The sequence below is a fragment of the Parasteatoda tepidariorum genome, chromosome 2 (assembly GCF_043381705.1).
Source record: "Parasteatoda tepidariorum isolate YZ-2023 chromosome 2, CAS_Ptep_4.0, whole genome shotgun sequence".
NCBI lineage: Eukaryota > Metazoa > Arthropoda > Arachnida > Araneae > Theridiidae > Parasteatoda > Parasteatoda tepidariorum.
In genome coordinates this window covers 7,430,657-7,444,451 of record NC_092205.1, presented here as the reverse complement: position 1 = coordinate 7,444,451, position 13,795 = coordinate 7,430,657, and the positions used below count along the sequence as shown (strand labels likewise).

General features: G+C 29.8%; 1 protein-coding gene across 2 annotated transcripts in view; it reads left to right on the top strand.

The window, feature by feature from the left end:
- The window catches only part of LOC107436632 (para-nitrobenzyl esterase-like), a 298,185-nt gene that overhangs the window by 260,357 nt on the left and 24,033 nt on the right, over nt 1-13,795 (top strand). For both annotated transcript variants that reach the window (XM_043043999.2, XM_043044000.2), the window contains exons 8-9: nt 8,981-9,052; nt 11,873-12,037. In XM_043043999.2, the coding sequence (XP_042899933.1) occupies nt 8,981-9,052; nt 11,873-12,037 (237 nt within the window). The remainder of the gene's footprint in view (nt 1-8,980; nt 9,053-11,872; nt 12,038-13,795) is intronic.

Here is a 13,795-nt window from a genome sequence, read left to right as displayed (position 1 = left end):
CTGAGTATACGTCTATCAATGTTTAACTCCGTAAACTTGTAATTTTGATCCCAACCCAGAAGACGAAAGACCAAGCATTGAGTCTTTCGTGGGGGACTTCTCAATATTTACGTTACATGGAGGGAGAGACCACAAAACCTCTCACAGTCAGATAGTAAAGAGATTCTTATCCAGGATGATATCTTCCCCTGAGGATATTTTACGTCACTATGGTCGGTGCGAGTCGGGAGCAGAATTCAAATCAACCAACCACAGATAGGTTTCATACCATGGGTCATCTCATTAATAGGCGAATGCTGCATCTCCTGAGCTATCGCGACTCTTGGTTTGCTTTAATCGCAAAATTTATAAAACAAAATTGAAAGAAAACTCCAACTTTTAGAAATTATGGGCTGCAATTAAAATTTGAGACGCAAATGTATATGGGTTGTCAATGTTTTTAAGGAATTAAAATTAATTCATCAATTTCTAATTTTTTTCTTACTTAAACTTTGAAATTGCTTAGTGCTGAACGCGTAGTTTAACAGTAAAATGTGTGGTTGGTTGCTAAGTTATTTATATTGATAATAACCATAAGGTATTTAAAATATTCATTTGGTAATTTTTCAGTTCATATGGTAATGGTTCACCGGAAATTCTGGTTTTCAAAATCATTATGCTTTTTACCACATATTTAGTAAAAAATATGGAACTGAAAAGTAAATTTTACCAAATAAATGGCTTTTATGCCATTCTCTAAAGTATCATGATAAAATTATCAAATTTTACCGCATTTACCAAATTTTATCACAAATTATAAAATTAGATTTTATAATTAATTTTATTAAAATCATTAATAAAGTGCTTTGGTTAAAATTACTGACATTTTCGGTGTTCTCATAGATCCAGAAAAACGGTAAATTTACCATATTTATGCAGTTTTGACCATTATTGTCTGCCTTAGTGCAGAAACGGTGGATTTTATCATTGACTAGCTTTGAAAATCAACAAGTGTTTGGTAACACTTCTAAATAAGTTAACCAGCAATATTAATTTTTTTTATTTTTATTTAAAGAACTTGATGTCACTATGTGAAAGATTTTAAAGATTGAAACTGAAAGAAAAAAATAAGGAGAACTTTTTTGAAAGAAAGACTACTTTGACGCGAAGAAAAAAGAACAGCCGCCGTTCAAAATGTTCAAAAATGATCTGACGGAAAATTGTAAAAGTCGCTCAAAATCAGAATCTGAGGGCAATCTACAGACATAGACGATATTTAAATCAAAAAATAAGAAGTAGAAAGGTAGAGATACAAAATCTTAAGATTGACTTAGTGAAGGCCTAAAACCAAAATGGAGTAAAAAAATTACCGCTTACAATCTGTGATTTTGTGAAAAGCCAATTCATAAACATTGATTTCTAATGACATGCCCTTCCACAAAAATAAATAAAGAGAAAAGGAAGAAAAAAAACGCATTGAGTTTCTCTTTTACCCACAGGAATCCTAAAATCATGCAGATGGTGTAATGACCCCTGATAGCATGGAAAGTATGCATAATATAAATAATGTAAACAAAAGTTTGCATAATATAAACAAAAATAATGTTCATTATATTTAAGTTTAAATTAAGAAACATCAAGTAAACAATTTGCATAGAATAAATTCAAATTATTATAAAATTAAGGGAAATATAAAAATTTTGAAAAATACAGTTCCATGAAAAGATTTAAATAATTGATTAATTGTAACAATACATTGTAATTTTTACCTTCTAAATTATTTATGCACTATTTTTCACGATTTATTTTCTCCACTTGTTTACTCATTACAAAACTCCAAGTTTTTGTTCCGTTTTATTAAAACAATTGACATTTCACGTAAATTTTTAATAGGTATTGAAAACAACACCAAGTTTAAATGAGTTCTTTGGGTGGATTTCAGAAACGTCATTAAACAGCGGACCCAATTTTGGATTTACGACTATTAATGCTCAAGTCCATAGCCTTGTAATTTCTAACCCAATCCAAAAGACAAGGGAACTCCTGGATTGAGCAATGAGACAAACCAGCCTTCTTGGAAGACTTTTTTGATATAACTAACCAGCATTTGTGGGAGATTCCGCATTCAGAGGAAAACCACAAAAACTTACCACGGATAGGCTGACGGCAAAGGGACTCTAACCCATGATCCGTATACCACGGTTAATATTTTTACGTCAGCACTCCCGTCAGTGTGACCCGGGTGCGTATCAACCAGCCATCTCTGGGATTCGAACCCTGTTCACCTCATAGGAAGGCGAACGCTCTATCGCCTCAGCCACCACGACTCTCTTTGGCCGGATTGTCAAAGTTTCCTGTTGATTTTTGTAAACACGCATAAAATTAATTGAGTGCTCCTGTTAAATTATATTTAGTTTCGAATTTTGCGCGCGTTAATTCCTCAATGTAACAAATAGAGTTTTTTTTTCATTTTTGACTTAATTTTAATAAATTTTTCAACATTGTTTCAATGTTTTTCTCTAAAAATATCTAAATGAAGCCGAAATATGCAAGAACTGAATTTATAAAGGATATAGATTAAAAATAATGCGAATCTGGTGAGAATTTGTAATGGAAAAATTAAACAGGAGAGTAAATCCTAAGTAGTGCAACGTAACAACTATACAAATTACTGTATTTTAAGAATTTTTCTAAACAAGAACAACCTTTTGTGATGAAATAAAATTTGTAAGTAGGTTATTTTACATGTATGCAGAGTATTCCTTAATTACCACCCTTAATATTCATTTTTAAAATCCTTTACAAAAGTAAATAAGATGTATGAGCATTAGGAATTTAAAATAAATATTTTAGCGAGAAAAAACCAGATCAAATTCTAATTATAAATCGATATTGAGTAAGGGGAATTAAAAACTCAAAATCAGTTTGATTGGAGATGAGTATTATAAAGTCGATTCCAAAAATCACTTTTACCTCCTTTCAGCTTTTCTTTAAAGCAAAATTTGGTTCCACAGGTTTCAATGCATTTTTATTTCGCCTTACACGCTAATAACTTGCAGATTTCAATAAAGTTTCTTTTTTTTTCTCAAGCTGCTATTTTTGGTCAAACAGCAATTTGCAGTTCCCAATGTGTTTATAATTTGACTTCATTTTTTGGCGATTCAGAAAAAAATAAGAATAACACTTTCTGTAATCGCTGATTACGAAAAGTCTATTCACATTTGTTTTATTTATTTATTTTTAAATCTGTAAAGTATCAAAGTAATCTGAATTTGTAATGTATTCCTGAAAACCTTTGAAAAAAATACAAAAAACATATTATGCATCAGATCATTTAAACAGATCATGGACATTTTTTTTCCAGAAAATATTTACAGATAATTATTTTTAACTTTAATTAAATTCCTTTAAATGCGTATCTTAATGAATAAAATGTTATAGGGATAAACATGTTTTGTAAATAACAACTCAAGTTTATTATTTAATTTAAGTTATAAAAAAAGGAAAAACAGAATTTTATTGCAGTCGACACAAAAAAGTGTTATTTCATTTTAACTAACACTGCATAAAAACACAAACACATGAAAAAACTTAATTCAAGGGAAAAATTCTTTTAACCTAAATGTTATCCCAGATTATACTTGCCCGAATAACTTCCATCTGTTCCTGACTAGACAAGGGAATGAACCGAAGGGGAAAAAAATCCCTTTACATAAATATTTCCCTTCTTTCAAAAAAAAAAAAAAAAAAAAAAAAAAAAAAAANAAAAAAAAAAAAAAAAAAAAAAAGACTTTTTTTCTATAGAACACTTAGAAAAGCGGTAAAACTATTCCACGCTCGAATTAATTAAGTTTAATGATGGAGCATGAAAGCACTATTTTATTAAATTTGTACGAAAGTTTAAGTTTGATAAAACTTTTTTTTTACTGAAATTATTTCCATGATTTTGTTTCACGAAATTTTTATATAAATAGCACTAAAAATTGTTTTTTGTTGTTAATATTCAATTTAAATATTTAATTATCAATATTTTAAGTTAAATAGACAAAAATGTTAAACCATCTTTAGTATTTTTCTTTATCAATCAAGCTGCATTTTATAAAAACTAACTTAATTTGAAAGAATATTTAAATGTTTTAAATTGTAATTAGTATATGCTAGCATATATTTTAAAAAAACTCTCTATCCCCTGAGCCCTGAGGCAAGAGCTCTATCCCCTGAGCCACCACGACTTCCCGACTTTATAATTAAGGCTTATTATGGTAATTGTGAACGTTATAACCTGTAAATTATTATTAAAATATTTTTAAAATATTTAATTTGAGAAATGAAAATTTTTCATCACTTTATCATTAAATTAAGTTTTTTTCCGAAATTTAAAATTTGCTGTCTTTCTTCTATTTATAGTCTAGTTAAGAATTTGTTTTTGGTATATATACATGAATGAAAAAAACAAGCTGAATCATGATTTACTTTGTGATGTAAACTGCTGTTGAAAATGGTTATTAGGGAAACATACTTCTTTATTAAAGAATTATTTTATTTTGCTTTGAATAGCGCCATAGGAAATACAAATGCAATATTTTATAAATGCTTGATCTTTTGTTCAAGATATTATTATTATAAATATTATACTTTTATTTTATAAAAAATTCCATTTCTATTCCATTGACATTTTACTTGAATTAACTTCATGGAGGCAACCGAAAGGTTAAATAAGTTATGGATTACTAAATACAATCAGTAGTTTCAAAATTCAGCAGTGGCTAAAAAAAACACTAATTAGCTGAACTTCTTTCAATCTTCCACGGAATCCTAGGGTTCCTCGGAACACCATTTGGGAACCGCTTTCTTAGAGACCAAACCAAAATTAGGTCAGAAAAATGTTTTAAGATCAAATTCATATGACGCTAAGTTTATTAAAAAGGAAGATATATTTCAGAAATGAACATAAATGAGATTTCTGGTCTTGTTTCAGGTATTTCTAGAACACTATCATTTGTCAATATTATGGAATTCAATAGATTATTTCTAGAAATATTACAATTCTCTTAAAAAATGCCATTTCCATTTCATTGGCATTTTACTTGAAGTAACTCCAGAAAGGCAACCGAAATATTAAATAAATTACGAATTGCTAAATATAATCAGTGGTTTCACAACTTATCAGTGGTTATGGTTGGTTCTAATGCCACTTGCCACACGGGCAAGCCTGCGGTGAAACCGAGCAAATTTATGGCAGAGTGTGCATTTCTTGTTTTTCAGTGGAGCCATCTATGGCCAGGAATTCGACTTCTGCCACACCGTACGTCGCACCCGTTTATAGGGCGGATCCATTCATACATCCATTCATTCATCCACAGATCGTAATTTTGACCTGAATCAGAGAACGATCGATCTCCAAGTCCAATCCGATCTCCAATCCAGTACCCCACGAACTCTCGGACATGGGCCTAGCGCCCTACTGACCAGGCTATCCCTGCTAGTAATAAAATGTACTAACTCGCGAAATCCCTTTCACTTTTTCACTCTTTCCTCTTACGACATTTGCGAACCGCTTTGTCGGAGACCCAACCCAAATTACGTCAGAAAAATATTTTAAGATCAATTTCATATGACGTTAAGTTTGTTAAAAGGGAAGATATATTTCTGAAATAAACATAAATTAGACTTCTTGTCCTGTTTCTAGAACACTATCATTTGTCAATATTATGGAATAATTTATTCTTTAGCCGAGAATATTATCGCAACATTATATGTTCTTATAGATGCAGTTTGGTGGAAAATCACTAACTATCTGACTAAACTAATGCTTTCAGAAACCTAATGCATATTTTATTACTGTTCACAAATGCTTTGGTATTGGTCATAAACATTCATTTCAAGCGAAGGGTGCTGTTAATAATGAATTTTTATTTCAAATTTCCATTGAACTTGTGTCGTTCTCGTATGTAATTTGTGAATGCAAATTATTCCAGTCAAATAAATATCTTCCTTTCTGATGATTTCAACGCACGCTACACTGTGAAAAGATGTACTACATAATTAACATCAATTGCTTGCGCATTTAATCCTTTTGTTGGTGGGGTTCTCTCTGAAATACTCTCGATCACGTATCCCTGAACATTCCCTTATATGCGTTCTAAGCGAATATTGCCCATGAGAAAAGATTCGGCAATGTCTCTTTTGTTCGAAATGAGAAAGAACCACACGCCAATATCGTATTTCTAGTGGAATAGCAAAAAGAGAGAGAGAGAGATAAAAGTCAATGAATGAATGGTTGGTAATTCAGGTTAATTTTGAGGTCGGAGAAAGCAGGTGATTGAAATAGAATAGATGGAATTAATTTTTATTTGAAGACAGGGATTAGAGATTATGAATAGAGTTGTCAAAATGAGAAGCAAAATACTTCTCAACATTTTGAATTTTTGCAATCATTTTTAGCGTAATACATTTTTTTTAAACGGCTGATGTAGCATTTGGTAAAATTGCTTCAAATTACGGTGAATGATTATTGCTCTAAAATTTTTTGGCATTGACTAGGAACAATGTGTTTCGCATTTGGAGGTACAATGTACTAATTTTATGTTATTGCTGAGCAAAATAATAATACACTGCACTGCAAAAAGTGCCGTATAAAATTGCGGTAAAACGTAATACCGAAAAATACATTTTTACCGAAACATGTGACGTTAAGAAAATCTAATATACCGTACTTTTTGCAGTAATAATTACCGTAAAATAATAGAATCACTTAAATTAAAAAAATATTACTGTGAAAATATTATAATACATATACTATAATGTATATATTACTGTAAAAATATTGTAAATATTATATATAGTTATATAAATATTACTATATTCTGCTGTATAATACGTTACGGTAATAATGATTTTTATGGTAAAATGGATTTTATGAAAGATGCACCCTAAGTGCCGATATTTTATACAGTAATTTGATCCGGAATTTTTTACAGTGTAGTTATGTATAAGAAAGGTTTTTTTTTACGCTGAATGCAATTAAATAGAATCAGAGCAGATAGAAATTAGTAAGGCTGTATGAATTCTGAGTAGAATGAAAAATAAAACATTTGCAAACTCTCCAGTTCCAAAATTTTTAACAGTGTGTGACAAATAAAATTTAATAACTCGCACTCACGTAAATATTGGTATCTTTTGTTTAAATTTAAACATGTACAGAAAAGTAATCTGTCATTTATCAAATAGATATTAAATTAAAATAATTAAAATAAAATTATAATTGAAGTAAAAATAACTTTAAATTTTTTCATAAATTAAAATAAAATTTTAATTTATTGAAACAGGCATATCAAAAGCACAAAAATGCATACATCATATAAATCTGACGATAACAATTGATCATTAAAAGCATGAAACCATTTTATGAAAATAACAGTTAGTCTTTCAAGACATAAGAACACTTCACGACAATAACGCCATACGAAACAAAAGCATCGCATTAACATCTTTTTGCAAAGATGTGCCTTTTTCCTTACTTGCAAATTCTGTTTAAAAAACAGGTTTGGCTTAAAAACAGTTTTCTGTTATTTATTTTCTTTTTTTTTTATTAAAAACAAAATAAATTTAAAGAAACATACGTTTCAAAACATACAATTATTTAAATCTGACATTAACAATGCGTCATTATTTGAGACAAGCAAATATCATAACACTGCCTGAAGTTGCTTTCCATTTAGAAGAAATGATATCTTCTGAGTTTAAAGCTGTATTCCATTCCTTTTGACAGTTGTCCAATGGTTTTTGACGATGGATAATTAACTGAAAATGACACGCTTTGTTACTTTTAAGAGACGATATTTCTTTTAAAGGCCTCCCTCTTTATTCGTGTAGTTACAGAATGTCTCAATGACTCGAGTCCTTAAATTTTCTGCGGAATTGCAACCTGAGAGAGGTTAACGGGGAATAACGAAACTAATTACTCATTGTTAAAGTTTATGTCGTTTGGGTTTTACGAACGTAGTATGTGAGAAACTCTCGAGCATTATTTCCTTTTTTATTTAGCTTTCCTTTCTATGAATCAAAATAGCGAAAAGTAACTTTTAAACATAATTGTTTTGTTTGGCATGAAAATAGTTTCTTAATAGTCACTATAAAGTGTAGCATATTAATTTTAAAATTTTTATGTTATTTATAAATGATGTAAATAAAATACAGTTATTAAAAGTAGCTAGTATAGCAAAAACATGACAGCAACTGTTTGAAGTAAGAAGTATGAAACAATTTAAGAGAAAATTATAATAGGAGGAAAAAAAACATATTTAACAACATAACTCTATTAATGCAATTTTAACAGTATTAATAAAAATCAGGCCTAGAAATAAAATGATTCAAGTTATAAAAATATTCTGTCTAACAAGACAATTATAAGAGTTTTTTCAAAATACGAGATAACCAGTCCGATTAGAAAATTTTGTCAGTATAAATGTTATTAAATATGTTAATAAGAAATATTTGCCACATATTTTTAGCAAAATAAGAGGTAACCAATGTAATTATTAAATTTTGAGAAAGTAAATGTTATTAAACATCTTGATTGCAAATATTTTCAAGCTTACTTGTAGTTTTTGAGATATCTAAGTAAATATTATTATTAATTTACGTAAAATGACAAATGCAACGAAACATTTAAAATAATTGTCTTGAATAACCTCCTAAAAATATGTAACTATATTATATCATATCATATGGGATTTCTTTAGATTTCCCTAAATCTCTTGAGTTTTTGTTCAATAGGGAAATGCGAATTGTCAAAATAATTGTCAATTAAAAATTGTACAATGAACAGCAATATATTGCTGTTTAGTGTTGTTCAAATAGGTTGACTTATTGAAATCCACCTATCTTCTGTACACATTATGTTGTTTTATCTTATTTCTTGTCTTAGTTTTCAGCTTTAAGCTCTCATTTATTTAAAATTGATTCCTAAATTAAGATTTCTAATTCCATCTTTTTAAAGGTGATTTGTTGGTTGAAACTCCAGAAACAGCCTTAAGCAACGAAGATATAAAGAGTATCCCCCTTCTTTTAGGTAAGAATATCGTCCATATTCTGCTTCAAATTGTTTATTTTGTACCTTTATCGTGATACATACATCGGTGTAAATATTAAATACTAAATATAAAATACCTATTCATGGATTTACATTTCTCATTTAAACAATTTTCTATGATACATTAGAAGCATTTTAGTACTTATATTTTCTTAGTTTCCTTGTTTGAATTATGAATGAATTTAAAACACTATTTTATTTTGTTATTTGAAGTTCTTTTTTTTTGGGGGGGGGCTATGAACAGTAAGATTACTTTTGATACTTGAATCTCAAACAATACATCTAATGAATCGCTATAATCTTATAGAAGTTGTTAAGTCATTTAATTGGCAAAATTCAATCAGTTTTAAAGACACAAGGAAGAATTTTAACTATTTAAACTTTTTACATTTAATTTGAGGTATTTTTATTGAAAGGATTTGAGAGTATTCATTTTTAATATACTCGGGGAACTAAAACTCTCTCTTTTGACGATTCTGCAATCCCTGAGCAGTATTTTCTTTATTTTAAGAACCATTTTGTCACGAAATCACGTGATTTGTGACGAAACGTGAACTCTCATATATGACGGAAATGTTTTCTCAACTTGGACAAATGTTCGCTCAGAACAAATATCAGGAAACGGTTCTGTCAAAACCGAAATAAGTTTCGCGATATTCGAGTATCATTTTTCTTTACAGTGTAGTAAAAAATGCTTGTTCTTTGTGTGGAAAATAGTGTATGTATTGTTAGATAAAGTGTTGTTTAAAATGTATTAAAATGTACTAAATATTAAAAAGTATAAATCTTCAAAGTCAAATAGTTTGGTTTGAAAACTTTTACAGTAAAGAAATGTATGTAATTCTATTGGGTTCTTTGGAAAGTAATTTCGTTTTTTCCTTATGAAAAGAAAAATATTTTTTTTAGTAAATAAATATTATATTGAATTTTATATAGTCCATTCTGGCCAAATTGCTTTCGCAATCCTTCTGGCAGTAGCATGATTTCTAACCGATAAAAGTTTGTAATGACCAGAACAAATATTGTAGACGACCCATTTAACATTCCTATTTGTTTAAAAATACGTAATTTTCTTCATATTTGAGATGCAAATCACAGATGTCTAATGCGACGGCATAAATTTATTACCTAAAGAACTTGAGGAACCCACATGTCGAGCTTTGAGATTAAACGTAAGTGTTTCAAATTACCATGAACGGTCAAATTTGACAAATTTTATCTTTCAGCAATCTCACAAGTTTTTATTTCTATCCTGTTTTGCACCAATTAATGCCTTTTATTGTGTCTTCATCAGACATTACTGGTGTGGGCAAAAGGAGTCTTTAGACTATGACATCCTTCATCTATCAAAAGGTACATCAAGATTGAATTGAGTTAGCATGTCTTATGTACTAGTCAATTGATGTTTAATAATCGAAGTGGCAATTATGCCACAATACTCCTCCACCAGGGATAGAATTCGATAAACGGATACCATTAGTTGCCGTATTTACGAAAGAACGAGAGAGCTGTATTTTAAGTTCACCGGATTTTGAGAGCTTGTGGTGAGAGCTGTATTATGTTCGCGGTTGTGTGTGCTGCCTCTCCAGCGTTACTATTAGCAGTCGAGTGTGTTTAGTTTCCCGTTGCATGAAAATGAGACTGAGAAGCAACAGCGTGAGGAGGACGATGACGCGGTCACAAATGGCAAGTCGAATGTTCAATGTGGATCATCCTTTGATATGGGCCTTACTTTCGATGTAAGCGAGTTCATGTCACGTCCTTAGGTCACAATGTGGGGAAAGGAGTCTTTAAACTACGTCAACCTTCTTCAAGAGGTAACTCAAGATTGAATCGAGTTAGCTTGCCTTATATACTAGTGAATTTATGTTTAGCCACTTTCTTCTCGCTCCCGTGGAAATGACGGGGTGAGGTTTCGCCCTCTATTTCTCGCTCCCGTGATATTTACGGACTTGAGTGCTCAGTATTAACGCGCCAATAAGAATAAGGCTAATTCATTTCTTTTGCCCGGAAAACATTTTATTTCTCATTTTACACACCAGATGGCAGTACCAGGGAATTTTTAAGGTAATTGTAGATAGTTAGTTTATTTCAAACTTGATGTTAGCACTAGTCAAATACGTAATAGAAATACAAAAGCCAAAAAATAGGCACTTTTACGACCGTTTTCTTGAAAATTAACCGATCGTTAAGGGGTTAATAATCATAGTGGCGGTTGCGCCACACTGGCCTAGTGCATCTTAATGCATCTGAATCGAAATTTTGTCGGATTCAAATTTTGCAAACCAGTTTTGTCACTGGCGTACTGTCAATATATCTTTTCCATACACATCGGATAATTTTTTCTTCTTGTTTGAACAGCATTTTAATCTTTTCGATTGCAACAAAGCAAAATATGACAAAAAAAAAAATGCTGCTTTTGACTCTCCATATTTTAAAAGAGCACCAACAAAAAACTGCTGCGTAGAATCAATTGACCTTTTTCTTTAGTAATCCTTTCTCTATCAGCCTTCAAAATTTATAATGATCTTACTACTTAAGTCTGAGGTTGACTGTAAAAAAATGCTATTAAGTCCTCTGTTGGGAAAAAGCGAAATTACTTTCCGAAAAACCCAATATATATCCCAACGCACTTTCATTCTGATATTCACAGGGTTTAAAAAATAATGAGTGTATTATACCAATGAATTAAATATAAATTATCAAAATTACGAATATATGGTTATAATATCAAAACTACCATTCGATACCATTTTATATGATGTTAAAATGCAGATACAGTTTAAACTGTCATTATAGGATCATCGGCGCAAGCAGTTGACTTTTGGCCTGGCCCAGACGACCTTTCTACCTGGACGTGGAATCAATATAAGAAGTACGTCACAACAAGTCTGGACAGCTTTGGTCTTCAAGTCAGTCAAATGGCTCTTCAAATTTACAACGGAACATCATCTCAGGCAAACAGTAAGTATATATCGTAGAATATTGCTCTAAAGTATTCATTGATCATCAATTCTACACTGTTAAAAAAATAGAAAGTGTATCAGAAATTAAACAATAAACCATCAGCAAGATTCGAGCCTGGAGAAATTATCTTATCCACCGCCAACTCAAAACGTCTCGATGTTTTATTTATTTTTTTCACAATTATTAAAAAAACTAGTATTGTCATACGTTGTAAAAAAAATTCGGATTAATTTACGTTGTAAAGTACCGGCACTTTTGGTGCTTCATCCGTAAAATTCATTTTATCGCAAAATCAATTTTTACCGCAAAATATTATACCAAAATGTTTGCAGTGATTTTTATTTAATGGGAGTGATTAAGTAATTATTACTGTTAAAAATATGATATATCATACATATTGTTTCATAACATGTTCCAGTAAAAATGAATTTTAATTTAAAAAGTACTGTCATTCTGAGTGCCGGTACTTTTTCCGTAATTACTTATTACCAGAATTTTTTACAACGTATAGGATGAGAAAAAACTGTTGAAGTTTTCCATTTCAACTAATCTGAACAACTTTTTCAGCGTAATTTATTGCAAAAATTACTTATGACCTTTGAGATTACATTTTATAGAAATATTTACAAAAACACTTTCTTGAAGTTTTTGCAGTAAGCGCTTTTTATCAAATGAATAATGTGAGTGTTTATAAGCAATAATGAGATGTTTTTAGTAATTTTTCCTGTAGCATGGTAGAGGTTTACCGGAAAGACTGAATTTTAAAATTATAATTCTTATTATTAAGCATTTAGCAAAAATACAAAACTGAAAAGTAAATTTAACCGAATAAATGGTTTTCATGCCTCTTATTTAGTTAAAGGTTATGCTATTTATTCGGTTCATGCTCTATGGTATTATGATAAAATTACTAAAGTTTGCCATATTAACTACCAAACAGCAAGGTAATAAAACCATATTTTGTTGTAAATTTGACCTTAAGTCATTACTTAATCACTTCGGTAAAAATTGATGATCTTTTTAGTATTCAAGCCAGTAACACTTGCCTTTTTGTCTTTTTAGTATTCATTTAGAGCCAGGAACACTTTAAATTTTACTATATTCTGGTAGATTTGGCAATGCTGTCTTTCTCAGTGGTTAAATTAAATAATAACTGAATTAATTAAATTCTGGTTTATGATTATTAACTGCTTATTATTATAGCGATTCCTGACTACAAAAACATGTTGAACGTGTCTTAAAAAAGTCTTAATATTTGATAACCCAAGTGACATCAATTTTTCACATTTCGTGTGCTTTTTATTCGTATAAATATCAGACAAAAAAACTTATAAAATAGAAAATTTTACTTGTTTCTTGATCCTTGAAATGTTTCATTAATTTTTCAATTCATTTCTATAAAAATCTTCCTTTTTTTAAGAAAATAAAACATGTTTTGGTTTGAAAAGAGATCAGCTATAACGTTGAGCATTATAATTAAAAGAATTAAAAACTTTTAAATTATTGATACTTCCAAATTCAAACTTAATATTTTTTTAAATATTTTAATATATTTTGTCGCCTATTACACAATGACATTGAAAAAATGTGTTCTGTAATATTATTTTCAATATTATTCATTATTCAAGTGAAGCTGCTTTCATAAATTTTATAACCTGACAATATTAACATGTCTTAAGTTCAAATGTTTTGACGAATAATGTCGATAATATTTCTTTATGAAACAATTAGAATAGAAATGTAGAACTTCGCAAC